Source organism: Eubalaena glacialis, chromosome 2, assembly GCF_028564815.1.
Source record: "Eubalaena glacialis isolate mEubGla1 chromosome 2, mEubGla1.1.hap2.+ XY, whole genome shotgun sequence".
NCBI classification, from domain to species: Eukaryota; Metazoa; Chordata; class Mammalia; order Artiodactyla; family Balaenidae; genus Eubalaena; species Eubalaena glacialis.
The window spans coordinates 150,306,249-150,329,836 of record NC_083717.1 but is presented as its reverse complement, the minus strand read 5'-3'; the positions used below and the strand labels follow the sequence as shown (position 1 = coordinate 150,329,836).

The 23,588-nt window shown below is 37.5% G+C and overlaps 1 protein-coding gene across 5 annotated transcripts in view; it reads right to left on the bottom strand.

The window, feature by feature from the left end:
* Positions 1–23,588, bottom strand: part of KTN1 (kinectin 1) — a 125,980-nt gene that overhangs the window by 43,607 nt on the left and 58,785 nt on the right. For all 5 annotated transcript variants that reach the window (XM_061180865.1, XM_061180867.1, XM_061180868.1 and 2 more), the window contains exons 6-13: positions 13,564–13,680; positions 11,107–11,247; positions 8,560–8,666; positions 7,624–7,756; positions 6,125–6,212; positions 2,604–2,770; positions 2,121–2,189; positions 462–499 (exon numbers count right to left, since the gene is read on the bottom strand). In XM_061180865.1, the coding sequence (XP_061036848.1) occupies positions 462–499; positions 2,121–2,189; positions 2,604–2,770; positions 6,125–6,212; positions 7,624–7,756; positions 8,560–8,666; positions 11,107–11,247; positions 13,564–13,680 (860 nt within the window). The remainder of the gene's footprint in view (positions 1–461; positions 500–2,120; positions 2,190–2,603; positions 2,771–6,124; positions 6,213–7,623; positions 7,757–8,559; positions 8,667–11,106; positions 11,248–13,563; positions 13,681–23,588) is intronic.

Sequence of the window (23,588 nt, the reverse complement as noted above, 5' to 3'; positions counted from 1 at the left end):
CAAAAAAGTTAAATAATTTAAGCTCACAAGCCTGGCAATCTGAAAAACAGATTCCAGGTCTTCTGAACTTAAGTGATCCATGCCTATGCAAATTATACAATACACACCAAAAAAAAGAACTTCATTTTGGGCATACCACCATATAGTTACATACAGAGTAGCTACAACTACTTACTAGACATAAAAACTAACTTCCACTAATCTCAAATCACAATAATCTCTTCCACATAACTGCTAAAGCCCAAAGGGAAAAAAGCCTCCCCAACTCTTTTTATGACAAAGACATAAAAACATAGAATACATAATGCTTAGGGGTAGAAGAGCAAAAGCTGCTCCAAATCTACTTGAGAGTATTTTTTGAACAAGTTAGAACGTAAAGTCAATCATAAGTGTAGAATCTAACAGCTATCAGTTAGTGGTGACTAAGCAATTTTAAGAGAAATATAGAAAGGCAGGCTTACACTTTATGTAACTCTTCTGCTAGAGCTGAAGCGGATGTCTAAGAAAGAAAAACAGTGTCAACATAAAAGCCCTTAAGAGAAAGTTTTAAAGTTGTACAATAATCATCACAATAAAGCTTTAAAAATTAAAAGAAATAAATGTATATAAAGTTAAGGAAGTATCTGGCTCATGATGAATGTTCACTAAATAACAGCTAATATTCTGAAAGTAAATTTGATCAATAACAGCCAGTATTAGGGAATTACACATCATAAGACATTTTTAATAAAGTAAGTTGACAGGTCTGAAAACTGTGTAACTGCCAAGCAACACATGAATAGGAAAAACAGCAGCAAAGGCTATTTTTCATTCATGTGCTTCTTTTCCTTAGTAACAATTTCCAATAATGAAATGATACCATTCATGATTAAGATAACAAGTCGTTTGGTAATGCTCGTGTTCATCTTTACTTTTCAAAAGGTACTTATAGCATTCTCTAAATATTAAGTTACTGATAAATTTTCTAGAACTACCTCTCATCTATAACTTAAGATCTCAATCCAATTTGAGTTAATAATTTACATGTACACATACATCCATATACACACACCCTTTCCTATATTATATAATTCTTTCCCAATTTTTTTTTTCACACACACACACTGTATTTTATTTTTACAAGAGATAAATAGACTGACACCAAGCATTGTACATGGATGACCACAACAAAAGCAACAATGACTGCAATTACCAAACATGAAACACACTCATACTATGTCATAATATTGACATTCAGTCCAGTAATCCTCCACTGTAACAGCTCCTTTATCCCAATTAATTTTAGACTACAGTTTCTACAAAGAAAACAATTAGAAAAGAAAAAAATGGTTGCAACCTCAAAGTTTTGGGATTTTCAACTTGCCTGAACGTTAAAAACAACTTTTTAATGTTAAAACTACTTTTTGCACAGAAAATGACTTATATTCTAAGCTATTACTTTTCCTACAAACAATTTTTAGAATTTTAAAGTTGAAGAACTGAAACTGAAATTCACAGTATGTATATTATGGAAACAAGCTAAGTACTTGCAAGTTTCTTCTCTTCTTAATGTTATATTATTTATATTCTAAAGGGTATATATCTATACCTATCTATCTACCTGTCTATCATGTTACATAAGAATGATGCCAAAGAATAACAGGTTTTACAATACCACCTAGAAAACTTTGGAAGGTTTCACACTCAAACTATACTGAAGTATAAATTTAAAAATGATTCTTTGGCATATATAACCTGAGAGCTATGGTTAACATACTGCTAACACCTGAGGGTATACAAAGTTTTCCCTTATGGCTAGTCAATATTTAGTGAATACTTCTAAAACATAAACTATCACTCTTGACACCTGTTTTCTGACAGGATGGTAATAAACATTTTTTTCCTCCTAAAGTTAAAAACTCTCTAACCCACCTTCCCATTAGTCAGATTTGGATTTCTTCCGTAGTGTTTTCTTACAGCACTATACGTAATTATCAGAGAGCTTAGCACTTAGGATCATCCAGTTGATTTACTGACTAGTCACCCAACTACTAATCCAGTGCGCAGCACTCAACAGGCACTCATTATTTACACAGCTAGGAAGCTATTAGTAATGACAAGCAATAAGAAAGCACCATTACCTGGGCTGCTATCTGGGAATGGAATTGTTGAATTTGAGCTTTTAAAGCCTCATTCTGCTCCAAAATATCCTTTCATAAAGAGCAACCAAAAAGGAGAGGGAAAAGTGTATTGTTAAATATACCAATGTATATGAACAAAATGAGTTACAGGTACATGTTTACCTTTAAAAAGGCACTCTTAGATTCCAAAAGGCGTCATTTTAAACAATGATTAGGCATTCTATTCTGAGAGCTAATTTACAAAGCAGAAATTAAGAATACATTGTACTGTTCCTAATCTAATATAAAAAGCATTAAGACTGTGGGTGAAGGCATCTTTGAGCACATATTCAGACCATATTGTGACAACTACTTGAAGATTAAATTAGAATTATTCATCTGCACTCCAGAATTAGGATAAGACAGGCTACCCTCTCTCTTCTACACAAGACACATCCAACCACTGCCCGTCTTTATTTTTTTTAAAGAGGGAAAATTAGATACCTGAACTTGCATTTGTAGAGACTCTTCTTTGTTCACCCTTTTTTGCTCCGATTCCATTAACTGCATTAGCCTTTGCTCCAACTGTTGTTTTGATACCAAGGTATCTGTAAGCTTACTATGCAGACTCTGTACTTCATTTTCTTTGGCCACAAATTTACTCTGTAAATCTAACAAAACATTGCATTTTACAAAGGTCTCTTCCTTGGCCTGGTTACTGCTACTCGTCATTAGTGTAGGCACTGCCTCCTCTAGAATACTCTCCTTGAATCTCTCCTCTGCTTCCTACATATGGCTCACTTGAGCAGTCTATGCTTACCTTTTTGACAGTACCTGCCACACTGTACTAATTCACTTCCTCTCCCAGAGAGTGAGCTTTTTGAGATCAGAGATTGCCTTTTCTCTATACCCAGAGCTGTACCCAAGGCTTGGCACAAAATACATAATCAATAAATGTGTTAAATGAATGGTGCATGGATGTTTAAAACTGTTATATCATTTCTCGCAAGCATTCTTAATTTCCCCAAAGATGCTTTAGTAAGTTATTTAGTGAATTTCTTGTCAATTCCCTGTACTCTCATACCTGGAGAACAGAGAAAGATGCTGAAGGCTGACAAATGTCCTGGTATAAGATGAAGTAAAACTTTTCTGTTTCTCTTCTTACAGTAACCCCAAAACAATAAAGAAAATGAGAAACAAAAACAAACGGTCTTTGATGCAATCAGAAAATAAATATAACTCCAAATCACAAGAAATTAAGATAAAATAAATGGAGAGATGATCACTAACTTGGCAGAGATGAGGAAGGGAAAAGTAAAAGCTCAGGAAATAGAGATACCAGGTATCATGAGAGTTGCCTCCCTGCCCTGTAACATAAACAATTCCAAAAGAGGGGAGGAAAAAAACAAACAAAAACACATTACACTACCACCAAGGATAGAGAGGCAAACACAGAGAAAAAGAGAAAATGTGTATGTGTGTGTGTATTATATAGTTTTAAGAAAAGTAAGATGTTCCTTCCATAACAAGACACTAATAACAGAATGGAACACAACTCAAAAAAGAACTCCTGAAAATTAAACACATAATGGTAATATCCAGCATTAGAATCAGGAGCATATTTCTTACCAATAATAGGAAAAGTTAAAACACTGAATTAGGCCTTCCCTGGTGGCGCAGTGGTTGAGAATCTGCCTGCCAATGCAGGGGACACGGGTTCGAGCCCTGGTCTGGGAAGATCCCACATGCCGCGGAGCAACTAGGCCCGTGCGCCACAACTACTGAGCCTGCGCGTCTGGAGCCTGTGCTCCGCAACAAGAGAGGCCGCGAAGTGAGGGGCCCGCGCACCGCGATGAAGAGTGGCTCCCGCTTGCCGCAACTAGAGAAAGCCCTCGCACAGAAACGAAGACCCAACACAGCCAAAAATAAATAATAAATAGATAAAAATAAATTAAAAAAAAAAAAACACTGAATTAATACCTTCAATATTCTGTGCAGAAAATTATTTCCAACCTAGAACTCTACATCCAGTCAAACTACCAATCAAGCATGAAGGTAGAAAGAATAAAAACATTTTCAGATACTCAACGCCTCAACAAATGTACTGCAAGACATACTCTTATGAAGCAACTAAAAGATATGCTATTAAATGAGGGAGGAAAGCAAGAAAGATGGCAGTGACATAGGATCCAGAAAACAGGGTGGAGGGACTAAAGGAAGTCTCAAGAAGACAGCTTTTGAGCCAACCTAGAAAGCGACGAGTACTGGAGCAGGAAGACTGAGGACTCCTAAGACATATATATCCCCAGGAAAAACTGATAACTCCTCCAGTATCTAATATGTTTAGAGGCTGGTGGAGAGGGGGGGGGGTGTTAAGGAGTTTAACCTTAGGTAAAATTTGAAACAATAAAACAAAGATCAAGCAAGTTAAAAACATAAAGCAATAATTAGCTTCAGGAAATTAAAAAACATTGCTCAAGAAAAGAACTGCAATTTTATTTATCTTGGCTCAGCATTGAGTTACACAGTCATAATGATGTTAAAATCAAATAGTGGTACAATCAAAAGTATGTAGAACCATATAGGGAGAATGAGGGGAAGGTGGAAGGAATGGTGTGGGAGTATTAAGCCCTCATTTTCTATAATAGAAAGTCAACAGATGGCTATCAAGAGGAGAGCAGTATAAGTAGAAATAATATGCTTATTTAGAAATATGACAGAAAACACTAAAAACAAAAGTAACATCTTCAGGTCAGAGTAAGGTTTTACTGTTCATAGTTATATAGTTTATAGATAGTTACATATAGTTTATAGTTACAATTCTTTTGGCAAAATTCTTATGTGCTTTCATGAAATATAAAATATTAATTAAAAAATAAGTTAATATACCTTAACATAAAAACAAACTTTATATATAAAGAAAAAGGCCTTCAAACATCTTAGATGTATTTAAATATTGAACCAAAGGGTAATACCTAGTAGTGAAAAAAATCAGAGGAAACCAAAGGTCTAAAGAGCCAAAACTCTGTATGATCTAGCCTTGTGTTTGGAACTATATTTTACTAGCTCTCCACCACTTTCATGGGAGGAAGGGGAGTAGTGGAAACATAGATAAAACACACTAATACAAGCTCCATTATTTCCTAAATGAATTCATCGAATTAAGAATAAGTAGTGAAAGTTAGCATTTAAGTAGGCAGTTTTAAGTCAACTACTTGGGGACTTCCCTGGTGGCGCAGTTGTTAAGAATCCACCTGTCAATGCAGGGGACACGGGTTCGATCCCTGGTCTGGGAAGATCCCCATGCCGTGGAGCAACTAAACCCATGTGCCACAACTATCGAGCCCATGCACCACAGCTACTGAAGCCCGCGCGCCCTAGAGCCCGCGCGCCGCAACTACTGAGCCCACACGCTGCAACTACTGAAGCCCACACACTCTAGGGCCCGTGCACCACAACTACTGAGCCTGCATGCTGCAACTACTGAAGCCCGCACGCCTAGAGCCCGTGCTCTGCAACAAGAGAAGCCACCACAATGAGAAGCTCGCGCACCACAATGAAGAGTAGCCCCCACTTGCTGCAACTAGAGAAAGCCTGCGTGCAGCAACCAAGACCCAACGCAGCCAAAAAAAATTAAGTCAACTACTTGGAATGGTAATGCTCTCGCTGTTTTTCTCTTCACAATGTAGGAATGAGTCCTTCTTAGAAAAAAAAAAAATTAAATGAAGAACTGATCAAGGAACCAGATGGAATAACTACAGAAAGGGAACATGCACAGGTTCCCATTACCCTATTTATTGACTATAACTTTATCTGCAACTTAATGCCTCACACAAAACTAGTAGAGAGCTTATTTTTAAAACCCTAAGAAATGTTAAAGAAATAAAAGTACTCTGAAAGTGTAAAAGCTATTTTTATTGACCTATAACCAAAATGCCAATTTACACTGTCTTCACATAAGGAGAGGGGAGGAAATTTTACCCAGAATTACATACTAAATTTAAATGAATACCACTTCCCCTTACCTTGCTGAGCTGCTTCATGCTCCGCTGTTCTCTTCCTGATATAGCTCTGGACTTCTTCCCACCTTCTCTCAGCTTCTTGCAGTTGAACCTGGAGAAAGGATAGGTCAGCACAAACACAGGATTCCAATTTAATGGAAAAAAAGCATCCTCTATCTTTACTGTTGTGACATAAAACTGCTTATTCCAACAACTAATCACTAGTCTCCTACATTTTAATAAGATAGGCAGATGTGCTTAGCCTGATAATATGCACAGATATTATCAGCCACTGCCATTCTACCCTCCAATACACAGGATTTACAGATTGGCGATTACTTCAGAAACTCAATATTTGTGCTGGTGGATCAATATAGCTACTACTATGGATATACCTGACCCACTTTGCTCTGATCAGCTTTCCACTGATCTTCCTTCAGCTGATAGGCCTTCAAAAGGATAGTATCTTTATTGCTAAATTTCAGTGGGCACCTAAAATTCTTATTTTTTGGTATAGCACAACACTTCAATTATGACTATAATATTTAATGTCATTTATCTACTTATCCATATCCATAGAGCACAAACTTCCACATTTATAAATGCTACCAGCAAACACACCAGCAAGACAAGTATTTACTGAAAGAAAGGACAACTATATCACTCTCCCACAGGGACCCATGAAAACTTCAAGAAAACAAAAATTATGCTATTTTCTGCATTCAATTATTCTCAAAGCCCTTTTAACCCCTACTACTCTAGAACTGGTATTAAGCTATATTGACTGTATCAATGACCTAGGCAGGAGTCTGTCAGATATATTTAACTTACAGAAATTGAACTATACGTTCAATAAATCCTCTCCCCAGTAAAAGGAGGAACAGACAATTCTACTCGTCACTCTACTCAATGTACACAGGCTAAAAAGTACAAGAGAAATGAGTCCACTCCTCTCTCTCAGTCAGCCTGAGCAACCCCATGCGTGTCTTCCTAGTATAAGCATCTCATGACACCAAGTGCCATTCTGGTTGTCTAAAGAAACAGTGTGTGATTTTTTCCCACTATGGCTCAAGTGAAAGCAACTGGAGCATTACTTCGTCTCATGCTAAAGGAAAGGAAAATCATCTATTCCAATGCTGGAATAAAAACAGGCTCTATTAAACTTACTGAGAAATCCAAGTTATGGATAAGCGATGTTGAAGGTGATTTTAACTACCTATCAAAAATTTGATTTTTGCCTTACACGTGTAGACCCTAACCTCCATATATATAAGATGAAATTCTACTGTTTATGCCTGTCAATCAGCTAATTTCAATTCTCATATCTTCAAAAAGTCTTTAACTTCAAACTCAAGCCTATATTCAATTCTTTCATTAGTGTACACGTTTCTGTATAGGCAGAGCACTAAGACTACAAGTCCCATTAAGCCTCAAACTACATTTCTCAAAGCTATATACACCTTAAGGTCATTGAATTGAATACCTACATTATTTATGAAATGATAAAGGTAAGAATATATCACCTTCAACTGAGTAACTGCCTGCTCAGCATTCTTCTTTTGGACTTCCTCTTGCTGTAGCTTTCCTGTTTTCTCAGTCAGCTCATTCACCAACCTAGCATAATCCTGGCGCAGTTTATTTAGTTCAGCAGACTGCCTGAAAACAGTAACTGGATTAGGAACCTTCCATTACTACAAAACACATATAAAGAGTAAACAAAATATATTTTATATGAGTTATGCTGAGTTAGTAATTCCACTTATAGCTAAATGAAAATGAATGCTATAAGTGACTTCTAATAATGAAGTTTGGTTGAGTGTAATCTTTGAATCATTCTGATGACAATAACACATATACTAAAATTACTATAAAATAATCAAGAAAAACGGATGACCACACACCATGAGCACGAATCAACAGTGTCACCCTGAAATCAGTGTTCTGAAAATCTATTAAAATCAACCAGTCAGAATATTTATTCTATGTAAGCATGCTACTAGTCTTCTCTTGGACTGTTTGTCAAAGTACAGCCCAGAGCCAACTAAATCACTATCACACGGAATGTGTCTTAACATGCAGATTCCAGGATTCCATCTCAGAGCCAAGAAATCATAATCTTAAAAGGGTAAGACTCAAGAATATGATTTTTAACTAACATGCCAGATGTTCTTCAGAATAATGAAGTTTGAGAACTACTGTTAAATGGAATGGAAGGTTTAAAACTTGTAAATTCAGTCTCATAAATTTATAAACTGTTCCACTGGTGGCAGTAGTGTTTATCATACAGTTTAGCTGAAGAGGTTCTTCAAAAGCAAGAGGATAGTTTTAGAAAATTAATTCATTTTAGAAACAAGTGTAAAAAACAAAAGTCTAACCAATTATTATCAAACACCATTTTGGTGACTGAAGAAAATACTCTACCAGCCATTCTCTTAAAAGTAAAGCATTTGCAAACATACTTGCTTTCTAGCTGGTTTGCAGTGTTGCTGACAGCATCTCTCAGTATGCCATTCTCCTGCTTCAAATGAGCTATCTCTGCCTCCATCTGCTCACGAACTTGCTGGAACTAAAATTATTTTACACACATAAGACTTAGAAAACAATGATTGCCAAAGCTAACTTCGAAGAAAATTTATTATGATGAGAATGTAAAAAGCATCAATAGAATGAAGTCTGGATATCCCTTTCAAATAAATATAAACAAATTTAAAGGATAAATTTTGATAGTGACGAATACAAAGTAAACATGAGCTGCCACAGCATTCAAGAATGCAAGTAGATGCCAGCTGCTATCATAGGCAAAATAAATACACTGAGATGCTGTTTTAGAACTCTTTCCTACACAACAGACTCACATAGAATTAATAAGTCAATTTTGTGTTAGCAATATTTTACTGAAAGATTTTAGTAATCAAAAGTTTAAAAACTGAAAACATGTTCAAAACATTTACATGAAGTTACAAATTGAGCCATAGCCAAATAGATGGCAAATACACTACACAAAAATCTACTTGCTAAAACATCTGGCTTCTTGTTTTTTATTTCAGAATTACAGAATCAAAAGACAAAGAACACTGAATCTTATATCCCCACATCCTCAATTTAGTATGTGAAATAATCTTAATAATTTTTAGTAAACCTATTCAATTAAGAGAAAATAAAGTCTGTGTTTCTACTTTTCAGAGAACTTATCATATGTAATCTATATCCGGACCTCTATAAGCAATCAAGTTGAAAAAAAGAATCACTTCAACACCCTTAACCTTCAATAAAAGATGTTGCTACATGTATTCCACTAATTTTCAAATGAATAGTAAGTCAGAATTAAGAAGAAAAAAGATCACACAAGGCCAGGAAAATCAGTTCTTCAATAACCTGGTTAATGGGAAAGAATATTTCAAATGGCTGGGGCCTGGGAAGATGGAGGACTGAGCCAAATTAGAGCATCAAAGTAGTGGATGCAGTGAACCTGAGAAGAGATTCATTCACTTCTTTATCGCTATTAGTGGTATTTCCACAGAAAAAAATGGAACTTCAATAGCAGTAAATTTTTCAGCAGACTACCAATGTGATCAAAGTAATATTTTACAAATAAAAATCTGGTACTAATTACACATATTAGAAAGGAAATGAGAGACCTATTAAGGTGCTATAATTATGCTAGTATGAAATAATAAACTAGGGTCATATCTAAAAACTGAAGGCAAGAATAACTAGAAATAAAGCATCTTTAAGATTTCAGAACAAATTGTAGATTGGGCAAGGGAGTGAGAAGTCAAAGATTCAAGCATAAGGATAATAATGCCTCAAAACATTAGAAAACAAAAACAACCTGACCAAAAGCAAGAGTTTGATTTTAGACATACGTTAATTTTGAGGTGACGACAAACACTTTCAAATTGAAGCATCAGCCAGCAATGTAAACAATTTCAAAAAGAAATCACTGGTCCACAAAGTTCAATTAGAGGGAGTGTTATAAGCCCACTTGACAAGCAGACTGAAACCATGTTCGTCAAAACAACAACAACAATCACTGGTCCAGACCTAACCGAAATCATGACAATGGATAACACTGTAAAAATAGGCAGTAAGCACTGAACCTTCTAAAATGTTGAAAGAAAACAGGTGAAAATAAGGACCAGAGACAGAAGGTCACTTAGGCCAAAACCATTATCACTTTTCCTCTCTTCTCCACTCCATCATCAAGCCCTATCTACTATCTCTTTTTTATCAAACTCATCCCCTCATTATCAATGTCTGACTTAAGGTTCTTATTCTCTGACTTGGATTCCTGCAAAAGCCTTTCAACTATCCCTGCTCCACTCTCCACACTGCTGCCACTCTCCATACTATGCCAGAGTAATAATTTAAACTACTAATATAATCACACTGTTGGGTTGCTTAAACTCCTTCACTTGGCTCCCCAGTCTTCGGGGATATAAGGCCCTTTAAGACAAGACCTCTATTTATTTCTCTAGGTCTCTTCATTCCAGTCCTGATTCCCAAATACCACAACTCTTACTGTATTTCTCACAAACCGTTATCACTAGACGACCTATACTGAAAACACCTGCAGTGCACTCATTAAAAAGCGCGATCCTGGGCCCCAAAAGAGACCTACCGAACCATCATCTCGTGGGATGGGAAGGAATTACACCAAGTAATAAGTCTCATACCCAGCGCCCATTCCTTCACTCGCTTTCCTGACAATGCCTAATTGTTTCGAAAGATTCAACACGGTCTGCTTCTCCTTTCTAAAAAGTCTTCCCTATCAACCCTTCTCTTCCCCACCTCTCATCTGCACTGTTCCAAAGCACCTGATGCTTACCTCTACTGCAACGGCGTATTTACTTGTCAGCTTCCAGCCTCCCCAAAAGTTGCTTACTTAAGGACAGGGAGCCAGTTTAATTAGCCATTTGTACCAAAGCCCAACCCAGGGCACTTAAAAGTTTGCTAATTAAATGAATACAAATATTTAATTTTGTATTCAAAGAATGAAAATATACCTTCATCTGCATCTGTTGAGTCTCTTGATAACTGACATGCATTTTGTTTTGAAACACATTATGCTCCTTTTCTAATGTTCCAATCCGATCTTTCATCCTTGCTATAACCACATTGCTTCTTTCTTTCTCTGCCATCATTTCCTAGAAGAGTAAATCAGAAAAAAAAATATGAAAAACTTGTTATTTAAAAAAATAAGAACAAGACTTTACTAAGAAGAAAACAACATCAGCAAAAATGACATCAGTAAAACAATCATGAATTCTTTTTTTTTTTTAAATAAATTTATTTATTTTTGGCTGTGTTGAGTCTTCTTTGCTGCGTGCGGGCTTCCTGTAGTTGCGGCGAGCGGGGGCTACTCTTCGTTGCAGTGCGCGGGCTTCTCACCGCGGTGGCTTCTCTTGTTGCGGAGCACGGGCTCTAGGCAAGCAGGCTTCAGCAGTTGTGGTACACAGGCTCAGTAGTTGTGGCTCGTGGGCTCTAGAGCGCAGGCTCAGTAGTTGTGGTGCAGAGACTTAGTTCCTCCGCAGCATGTGGGATCTTCTCAGACCAGGGCTTGAACCCGTGTCCCCTGCATTGGCAGGCGGATTCTTAACCACTGTGCCACCAGGGAAGCCCAATCTTGAATTCTGAAATAAGTACTTGTTTAAAAAGCAAGGTCAAAGGTTTTAAAAAAAAAAATTTGTCTTCTGCATCTTACCTGCTCTTTACACCAATTCCCTTCATAAACACTTAGCTGCTCTGTTTACTCTATTTCAAATGCACTTTCTGGTTTAAGAGTTAAAGACTTGAACATGGAATAAAATCCTACATTCTAACTTGATTATAAGAGAGAACATTTTTAAAGCAAAACAAGGTAATTCTTCATTATTTCCAGGTACCAGCTCTCTTTTAGGGTACAGAATAGGCCCCCAGAAAAAAAATAGCCGAGAAAAAAAGTCTCCTTCCTAAGGTAAGAGATAAGGATAAGATATGTTTATAGCAGAATAGGGAAAGTAAAACTCAGAAAGTTTTATTATCTTCCCAAGTCAAACATTAAAAGGGTGATTTCATTTTGAGTTGCAAGTATTGTGAACTCCTAGGATAAATATTAACTATTAAAGTGCAAGAAAGCCAAGCAACTTTAAAGTTATCTGCAGGTATGATCAGTCCATTTTCCCTGCTCTAAGAAACTGTTCGACAAACTTTAAGATTTTCATTTAACTAACAGTTTGCCCGTAAGAGTTCATTTACATCTGCAAATTGTTTTACTGATGTACATAATACATTTAGGAAAAAAGTATACACATCTTAAGTATACAGCTCAATGAGTTACACAAAAGTAAATAGTTTCTTTTTTTAATTTTTAAAATAATCAGAAAACTATAGCTACAGAAAACTACAGTAAAGTTTCTAATCTTAAGGAAACACTTATTTTAGCAACAACTTTGATTAATCTTAATCAAATGCAGCCAAAAATAAAATAAATTTATTTTAAAAAAAATCAATCTGACCAAGTTTTCCACTGACTTTTATTTACCTCAAATTCACAGAAAAGACTTTATATTCAAATGAGGCCATTCTCATAATGTCATCAAGTAGCTACATGAACGACAGTGAAATAAACCTCATTTACTCTACTGTATTTAACACCTAAAAGGAGAAACAAGCACTTCGGGAAAAATGAGACCACATTTACTACAGAATTTCAATTATGTTCTCAGTCTACATGATTTTTTTAAATATAACTGACATAGAATATTATATTAGTTTCAAGTATAGAATATAATGATTCAATACTCGCATTTATTGCTAAATCATCACCACAGTAAGTCTATTAGTATCATCACCACACACAGTTACAAACTTTTTTTCTCGTTACGAGAACTTTTAAGATTTACTCTCGTAGCAACTTTCAAATATACAACACAGTATTAATAATTATAGTCACCATGCTGTACATTATATCCCCTGGACCTATTTATTTTATAACTGGAAGTTTGTACTTTTACATTTGTTTAAAGGCCTTTTTTTTTAAACCTCTCGAAGTAAAAGGGATTTAAAGAACTTCACTGATTAAAAATTACATCACAAAAACCTTCATGAATAAACCACCTATGTAAGAGTTTCACATTTGTCCCATGAATTGGATTTAAACAAGATCACACCGAGTTTTGTGCTTCTATAGAATAATTCTAGGTCAGAACCAATTGAAACATGCTCCCAATATCCACAGGCTTCCATTATTCAGAAATTAGTATACCTATAAGTACTGCTATTTTAAATTCACAATTCAACTGTAGGCTATAATAACATGAAAGAGTGAGACCCCATCACCACCACCTAAATTCTAAAAGAAAATTACTTTCACGTGGTATAAATCTACTGTACAAATAAATCAGGAATTATGGACAATTTCTAAAATCCTTCACTGCATCTGATTTAGAAAGTATAACCCTTAAATACAAGAATGTCTTCACCTGGGTTAACTGCTTACACCGATCCTTCATAGCAGCAGCATCTTCCTTCAGAGCAGTAAGTAACTTGTCTTTTTCTTGAAGCTGATGTACAAGTGCAGTCAACTCTCCTTTATTTGACTACAATTGAGAAATCAATACAGAATCAGTTAATAGTAAACACCGGCTAATGAAAATTATGAAAATGAACTATCTGATATCAAGTGTTCTTAGGCCAATGCAGAGTTCACTATTACATATAAAGTAGAATAACTGCCAAACACTGGTCAGTGAAATATCATTCAGAAAAATCACTGTATCATTACATATTCTGATGCGTAAAATAGGACACATATCAATCAAGAAACAGATTTTTACAAAGAATTATGACTTCCATTTTTAAACACAAATTCAAGATAGTAATCTCTCCCTTCTCCTCCTAAAAGATCAAAAGAGGGGTATGAAATGAAATGCAAACTGAACCAAAATAAAACAAACATCTGTAACGTCAAAGCATAATATCAGGAAAGACTTCCGAAAGCAGTGGAGATCAAACAGATGCTCAACAACCTTGTCAAAATATACCCAAGACTACAGAGGTGCCATGGGTACATAGTTCTCTGAAGTTAACAGGACTATACTGAAAGGTAAAACCAACAATCCCCCATTTGACATCAGGAACAAGCACAAATATAGAAGGTAGGAATTTTCTTGGTAGGAGGTCTTAAGAAGCAGAAGTAGGAAAGAAGAAGAAATCATACAGGTAAACTTTATTCAAAGAGAGCAGCTAATCAGTGAGGCAGAGTTAAGAGAGATCCTCTACAGTGAGACCCTCTGTAGTGAACTTTTATCTGAGGAAAAAGGAAAGGCTAAGAGAACTCATTTTCATACATAGCCCAAGGAGAACAGTTGTCCTTAGCCATTCGTTATCAATCTCTAGCCACAGAGATGATCCAAGAGAAACACCCCTCACTGGAAGAGGAGTATCAATGAAAAAGAAATAAAACAAGGTCTATGTAAGATATGAGAAAAAAGGAAGGAAAGCAATAAGAAAAACCAAATGCCAAGTGGAGAAAAATCATGATAAAAAGATTGTCAAGAACGGACAAAAACTGATTAAAAAAAATATATCACCATGACTTTCCAAAGTCTAACATAGCAACAATTTCTAGAAAAACAAGAGCAAAGAACAGAGCTCACAAGAAATAATTCAGAGGAAAGATAAGACCACAGAAAGAGATGAAATATGAGCTGGCAAAGCCCAAAGCAGAAGTAAAAGTAACACCATCTCAGAAATACAATCCAATTAGAAGTAGCAAACAGAAAAAGACATGTTCCTGAAAACACAGAAGACATAGAGTTCAGGGTGGAGAGAAGTAAATAAGAGGAAATAAACCAAAGCTTTATTTTTTATTTTAGGACAAAAATACGAAAGATAAAGACAATAGGCAAGGAAGATCCAACTTATGCTTAATTGATACCCATTATTTCAATTCTTTTAAGGGACACTGAATCTCATGATTGAAAAGACATGCTTTGCCCAAGGGAATACTGATAGAAGAGTCAATGCAAAGCCACATTATAGCAAAATTCCCGTGACTTCAAAGAAGCTGAATCCCTTGGTGTTTGTACAGTAGGGTGGACACTGGAAAGTCCAATAAATAATAAAAACTTGGTTGATTACCCAAAGGATGTTTTCATTGTGAGAGTGTATTTTGACAAAAATACATGAAAAGAATGCAAATTCAGGGGACTTCCCTGGTGGCCCAGTGGTTAAGACTCCGGGCTCCCATTGCAGGGGGCACGGGTTTGATCCCTGGTTGGAGAACTAAGATCCCACATGCCACGTGGCAGAGCCTTTAAAAAAAAAAAAAAAGAATGCAAAACTCAGGCTGGTCTCAGACTTCTATCCAGCAATAGGAATGTAGAGAATGGTAAAGCAAGCATGACAAATTCTCAGGGAAAGAAAGTGCAACCCAGAAATATTATACCGCACCAAATTATCATTCAAGTACAAAGACAATAAAGCAGCATTTTAACTTGCCAGAATTTGGGAAATACAGGTTCCATAAGCCCTTCTTGAAAAAATTCCAGAAAAAAAAAACCAATTTCAGCCAACCAAGAGATGAATACAGAAGCTTATGGCAAAAGAACTGGTATCAAGCTTTGAACCCAGCATTAAGCTACAGAATTAAGACTGAAACAAACATAAAAATTATAGTCACAAAACAAACATTAAATATTGTAAGTATCTGATAAACAAATGCTATAATTAACAAAAGTAGAGAGGGAAGGAAGAGAGAAGGTAGGAAAAATTTTAAATAGACTTTCTCCTGTTATACAACATGGGGCCAAAATAGTTAGTAACTTAGAGTTGGAAAAAAACCACATAATTGAGGCAAGTATATTTAAAGGCCAACAAGAAGAAATTAATAATCAACTAAAACTATCAAATACATTTTTTTTGCCTTTTCTATTTATTTTTTAATTGGGGTGTAGTTGATTTACACTGTTGTATTAGTTTTTGCTGTACAGTGAAGTGAATCAACTATATGTATACATATATCCCCTCCCTCTTGGACCTCCCTCCCAGCCCCCACCATCCCACACATCTAGGTCACCACAGAGCACCAAGCTGAGCTCCCTGTGCTATACAGCAGGTTCCCACTAGCTATCTATTTTACACATGGTAGAGTACCTATGTCAATCCTGATCTCCCAATTCATCCCACCCACACCTTCCCCCACTGTGTCCACACGTCTGTTTTCTACGTGTGCATCTCTATTCCTGCCCTGCAAACTGGTTCATCCGTACCATTTTTCTAGATTCCACATATGTGTGTTAATACACAATTCAAATACATTTTAAATGTTTTCTTACTAGTAATCACATTGAGTTAACATTTTTGAGCAATTATTTTATGCTAGGAACTCTAAGATAATACCTTATTATCATTCCCATTTTAGAGACGGGGAAACTGAGACACTGAGGTTAAGTAGCTTATCTAAAGCCACAAAGCTCAAAGTGGCAGAGTCCAGATTTGAATCCAGGAAATCTGACCCTAGAGCCCAGGATCTTAACTTACACTCTAAATATAAAACAGAAGTGTCTTATAGCTTAAACACAAAGTCATGTGTACATACACATAGAACGTAACATCTCTCCAACTCTGCAAAAGCCCTCTAGCTTTTACTCTGTTTTCCCCTTCCCATCTAAGCTTATTCAAAGTGGATACTGTCACCTTTCCTATTCATTCATCACTTATTTATAGTCTAGTACTCCAATGAAACTGCTTTCACTAAGGATATCAAATCCATTTTTTCAATCCTTATTCTCCTTGATTGCTCTAAAGCATGTCATTGCTGATTTTTCCCGCCACCCCTGAACTCTCTACCCTCCCTAAGTATCTGTGATTCCACTGTCTCCTGCTGTTTCTCGTCTCAGTATACTTTGTGGTGGCTTTCCCTGACCTTTAAATGTTGGTGCTTCTCAAGGTTCATTCCTGAACTTTCTTACCACTCTCCACATCCTCTCTGGACTAACATATATCCACACTATATGTATCAGTGATAGCTGATTACTTTCCGAAACTACTCCCATTGCAATATATTTTCAACTCCAGAGAAATATATATTCAACTGTGAAATAATTATATCCACTTAAATGCTCCAAAGGATGCCTAAAACAACTTCCTAAATATTTTCATAATCCTCTACTCTCTCTTCCTTTGCAAAGTGCTCATGAATACCATTGTCACCACAATCTACCAGTTACTCCAGAGCAAAAACAAGCATTCATTCTAGACTCTTCTTTAGCCACCATATCTAATTGGTCAGCAAGTCCTCTAACTCCTCTATCTCTATCCTACATCTATGCTTGTATTCCTGCATTTATCTTCCTCCTTTCTCTGAAGTGGTCTTTATTAGCTGTGGGGATTCATCTACATCCTGGACCTTGAAATCTATTAAAAGGTCTGACCAAGAATCAACTTCCATGACAGGAAAATGGAGAAATTAAACTTACCTAGTCTTTCCCTGACAAGAGTGGATCTACAAGGGCACTGAGTCCCTGAAGATAAGAATAGAACCACACCATAAGAAACAAAGAACAAGATTTTAATTGAAAGCCAAAGGTTCCAAGGAAAAGGGAAAAATGTAAAGTTTCAAAATATTTACTCTATTTCAAAACGTTATCTTTAACAGTTCCCAACTTCCTCCTTGGCCTGCCTAATATAGCTATCAAGGGGAGTCTGATTTACCACCCAACCTCTAGAGTTCAAAGCTGTCTCAAGCAATAAAATGACTACTCTTGCACCCATAAACCACCACCAACATCCTTAGTCAGAAGAGAAACACTTGAAGCAATTAGTTTTAAAAAGCAGTAATTTCAAACAGGTAGTAACTAAGTTCAGCTGGAGGCTTTTCCCTGCAAGAAGATTTTCCCAATCCTCACAAATAACCAGGAACCCTTTTAAGATATACACTTACCCAATTAAAGTAAATCAAAAGATAAATTCTTCAATCAAGAACTTCAAGAACGTTCCTTACAAGAGAATAATCTAACTTTGTATCCAAAGTCACACAGTTATCGCACTTACTCGGATGATCCTCGAACACACTGTTTACTCTGAGCCACTGCTGGCACCACATGGAGACTGTCCAACAAGCATACTACATTGTAAAATGCCGCAGATTTGTAAAACACGTTGTCAACAGATACTTGGAAGTATGGACAGACATATGCTATGATAAATGCTGTATGACAAAAAAACTCAGATGGTTATGAGAAAGAGAGAAGAGAATAACTTAGACTAGGAATTCAGATTAGCCTTATATGAGGAAATGATATTTAAATAGAAACCTGATGGAGGAAATAACCAAGGAAAGAAGTTAGGGAGTAGGGGCTGGGGGTTTTAGGACAGTCTAGACAGAAGAGAACATTTGGTTTGCTTTAATGAGGGGATGAGGAAAATGCCATGAGATCAGGCTATAGAGAGAGACAGACATAGGCCTTCGAAGGAATCTGGATTTTGTTTTAAGTGCAAAGAGAAAGGCACCAAAGGGTTTTTAAAGCAGTGAGTAATATAACCTGATTTACCTCTTAAAGGCTGCCTTGCAGTTGTGTAGAAAAAAATAGATTAGAAGGCTACGAGGGAATGCAGAAACATCAACTAGGAGAATACTGAAGGTAATCAAATGAGAAGTGATGGTTTGGACTAGGATGGTCTTTAAGAATAAATGGGAGAGGATTCAAGATGGTGGAGTAGTAGGAGGACGTGGAGTTCACCTCTCTCCACAGATGCATCAGGAATACATCTAGAGATGCAACAATTCTCACAGAACACCAGCTGAAGACTAGCAGAAGACCTTGGTCACCAGACAGGACTATAAAGATCCCTGCATAACTGGGTAGGATGGCAAAAAGAAGGGAGAAGGAGGAGGAGAGGAAGCCGGATGGGACCTGCACCCCAGGGTGGGGGAGCTGAAGCAAAGAAGAGATTCCCAAATTCGGGGAAACCTCCTCTCCAACAGAGAAATCAACTGGGACAGAAGAAAAGCATTTGAGGCTGTTGGAAGAGGGTGAAGCCGCCAATCGGTGGCAGATGGGACAGAGTGAGAAATACACAGACGGTCCGTACCGCAGCCCTACATGCCCTGGACTGGGACACGTGTTCACAGGTGTGCAAGGGGGCTGGGAGCTGGAGCACGGGGATTGGAGAACAGGCCCGGAGCGAGAATTGCTGTTGGCTGTGGGGAGACAGACTGAGGGGACGGGAAGGAGGAAATCCACAGCAGGGAATACCTACAGGGGAAGACTGGACTGCCATGGAAGCAGGGTGCTACTGCTGAGTCACACACAGGGGGACAAGCCACTCTTGCAGCCTCTCTCCCCCCTCACGCCAGCACCTGCCGACTAGCAATAAAAAAAAGCCCCCTCAGGGATGGCCCTAGCGTGCCTGCTGCTGGGCGCCAGAAAAAGCCCAGCCAGGGCTGGCCCTGATGCGCCATACACTGGGTGCCAGAAAAGGCCCTCACTAGGGCCATATCCCTTGCGCCCGTGGCTGCTGGCTTCCCTGTGCATTTGGCGCTGCCAGGGCTCCCGTGATCCAAGCAGTCATACCACCTCCATGCCCTGTCCTCACTGGGGCAGACCCAAGAGCTCCAAGGCAGCCTCAGGACCAGACTCTGTGGGTGGACCACACGCAGAGGTGGGGATAAAACCAAAGCTGAACCCCAGGGATGGGGCAACTAAGGAAGAAGATCAAAAACCTTTCCATCAGCTGTACAAGCTGCAGATTAAATCCACACGATCAGCTAGGTAGACCCTGCGTCTATGGAATATCTGAGTAGACAATGAGTGTTCCCACAAATGAAAATGGTCTCGCTCTGGCAGCTGTGGACGTTGGGGACAAGCACACGCAGGAACTGGGTCAGATCAGAGTCTGAGTGGTCTTCACAGGGCCCACAACAGGTCCAGAGACCAGCCCAGAGGCAGAGGAGACCCTCTTGGGGAGGCGGAGGTGGGCTATGGCTCACGGCATGTGCAAAGACACTTTCAGCTGAGACCCCAGGGAAACATAATTATTACTATTAATTTTATTATGTTTTGATTCATTCTGTTGTTGGTTCTGGCTTTTTTCTCGTTGAGTTTCTTTTTTTGTTTGTTTGTTGTTGTTTTACGTTTTGTTTCTTTATTTAGTCTTTTGAGATCTCCATGTTCTATAACGTATTTTTTATTTTTATTTTATTTTTTTATATATTTCTATTTTTACTTTGCTTTTCTGTTGTTCTGTGTTCTTTTCCCGTATTTTTTTCTTCTTCTTTTTCTTTAATATTTTTTTTAATATTTCCATTTCTACTTTACTTTTCTGTTCTCCTGTGTTTTTTCCCTTTCTATTTTATTTTATTATTTTTTTAAATTCATTTTTATCAGTTTGTTCTGTTTCCTTACTTTATTCTTCAGTTGGCACGCTGCTTTGGTTTTGTTATTAGGTTTTCTGTTTTTGTTAGTTTTGATTCTAATTGTTTGATTTCGTTTTTGAGTTCTTCTGTTTGTCTGGTTGTTCCCTTGTTTTTGTTTCATATGGTTCTGTTTTGTTTCTTTCGCGTGTGTGTATGTTTCCTTGTTTCTGTTTTTGTTTGTTTGATTTTACTTTTTACTATTTTTCTAGGGTTTTATTAGTCTTTTCTTTTTTGTGTTTTTTTTTAATCCCCTTTATTGAGGGATGAGCAACTTGCGGGGTCTTGGTTCCTGGATTGGAAGTCGGGCCTGAGGCTCTGGGGTAGGAGCAGGGAGTCCAGGACACTGGACCACTAGAGAATTCCTGGCCCCAGGGAAGATTGATCACCAAGAGCTCTCACAGAGGCCTCTATCTGAATCCAAGACCCGGCTCCACCCAACTGCCAGCAGCTCCCAGCAATGGATGCCTCTCACCAAACAACAAACAAGACAGGAACACAAACCCACCCAGCAGCACACAGACTACCTAAAGCCATACTAAGCTCAAAGACACGCCAAAACATACCACCTGACTCAGCTCCACCTACAAGAACGCAGGCACGAGTCCCTCCCATCAGGATGCCTACACAAGCCAATGGACCAACCTCACCACCAGGGGCAGAGAACAGAAGCAAGAGGAACTACGACCCGGCAGCCTAGGGAAAGGAGACCTCAAATATTGTAAACCAGACAAAAGGAGAAGACAGAGAAATATCTTGCAGGCAAAAGACCAAGATAAAAACACACAAGAACAAATAAATGAAGAGGAAATAGGTAAACCACCTGAAAAAGAATTCAGACTAATAATAGTAAAGATGATGCAAAATCTCAGAAACAGAACAGAGAAAATACAAGAAACGTTTAACAACGAACTAGAAGAACTAAAGAGCAAACAAACAGGAATGAACAACACAATAACTGAAATTAAAAATACTCTAGAAGGAATCAATAGCAGAATAACTGAGGCACAAGAAAGGATAAGTGAGCTGGAAGATAGAATGGTGGAAATAACTGCCGCAGAACAGAATAAAGAAAAAAGAATGAAAGGAATGGAGGACGGTCTCAGAGACCTCTGGGACAACATTAAGCGCACCAATGTTTGAATTGTAGGTGTCCCAGAAAAAGAAGAAAAAAAGAAAGGGTCTGAGAAAATATTTGAAGAGATTATAGTCGAAAACTTCCCCAACACGGGAAAGGAAATAGTCAATCAACTCCAGGAAGCACAGAGAGTCCCATACAGGAGAAACCCAAGGAGAAACATGCTGAGACACATATTAATCAAACTAACAAAATTTAAACACAAAGAAAAAATATTAAAAGCAGCAAGGGAAAAGCAACAAATAACATAAAAGGGAATCCCCAATAAGGTTAGCAACTGATCGTTCAGCAGAAGGGAGTGGCAAGATATATTTAAAGTGATGAAAGGGAAAACCTACAACCAAGATTACTCAACTCAGCAAGGGTCTCATTCAGATTCAATGGAGAAATCAAAAGCTTTACAGACAATCAAAAGTTAAGAGAATTCAGCACCACCAAACCAGCTTTACAACAAATGCTAAAGGAACTTCTCTAGGCAGGAAACACAAGAGAAGGAAAAGACCTACAATAATAAACCCAAAACAATTAAGAATATGGTAATAGGAACATACATATCAATAATTACCTTAAATGTAATGGATTAAATGCCCCAATCGGAAGACACAGACTGGGGACTTCCCTGGTGGCACAGTGGTTAAGAGTCCGTCTGCCAAATGCAGGGGACACGGGTTCGATCCCTGGTCCAGGAAGATCCCACATGCCGCAGAGCAACTAACCCCAGGCGCCACAACTACTGAGCCTGCGCTCTAGAGCCCACACTCCACAACAAGAGCAGCCAACGCAATGAGAAGCCCACACATCGCAATGAAGAGTAGCCCCCACTCAATGCAACTAGAGAAAGCTGCGCCCAGCAATGAAGACCCAACACAGCCATAAATAAATAAATAAATAAATAAATAACTAAATAAGCAAGCAAGCAAGCAAACAAGCAATCATAAAAAAAAAAAAAAGGCACAGACTGGTTGAATGGATACAAAAACAAGACCCATATATGTGCTGTCTACAAGAGACCCCTTCAAACCTAGGGACACATACACAATGAAAGTGAGGGAATGGAAGAAGATATTCCATGAAACTGGAAATCAAAAGAAAACTGGACAAGCAATACTCATATCAGACAAATCAGACTTCCGACTTTAAAATAAAGACTATTATAAGAGACAAGGAAGGACACTACATAATGATCAAGGAATCAATCCAAGAAGAAGATATAACAATTAGAAATATCTATACACCCAACATAGGAGCACCTCAATACATAAAGCAAATGCTAACAGCCATAAAAGGAGAAATCAACAGTAACACAATAAAAGTAGGGGACTTTTAACACCCCACTTACACCAATGGACAGATCATCCAAACAGAAAATAAATAAGGAAACACAAGCTTTAAATGACGCATTAGACCAGATGGACTTAATAATTTGATATTTATAGGACATTCCATCCAAAAACAACAAAATACACTTTCTTCTCAAGTGCACAAGCAACATTTTCCAGGATAAATCACATTTTGGGTCACAAATCAAGCCTCGGTAAATTTAAGAAAACTGAAATCGTATCAAGCATCTTTTCTGACCAAAACACTATGAGACTAGATATCAATTACAAGGGAAAAAAACTGTAAAGAATACAAACACATGGAGGCTAAACTATACGCTACTAAACAACCAGCTGATCGCTGAAGAAATCAAAGAGGAAATCAAAAAATACCTATAGACAAATGACAGTGAAAACACGAAGACCCAAAACCTATGGGATGCAGCAAAAGCAGTTCTAAGAGAGAAGTTTATAGCAATACAAGCCTACCTCAAGGAACAAGAAACATCTCAAATAAACAACCTAACGTTACCCCTAAAGCAATGAGAGAAAGAAGAACAAAAAATCCCAAAGTTAGCAGAAGGAAAGAAATCATAAAGATCAGATCAGAAATAAATGAAAAAGAAATGAAGG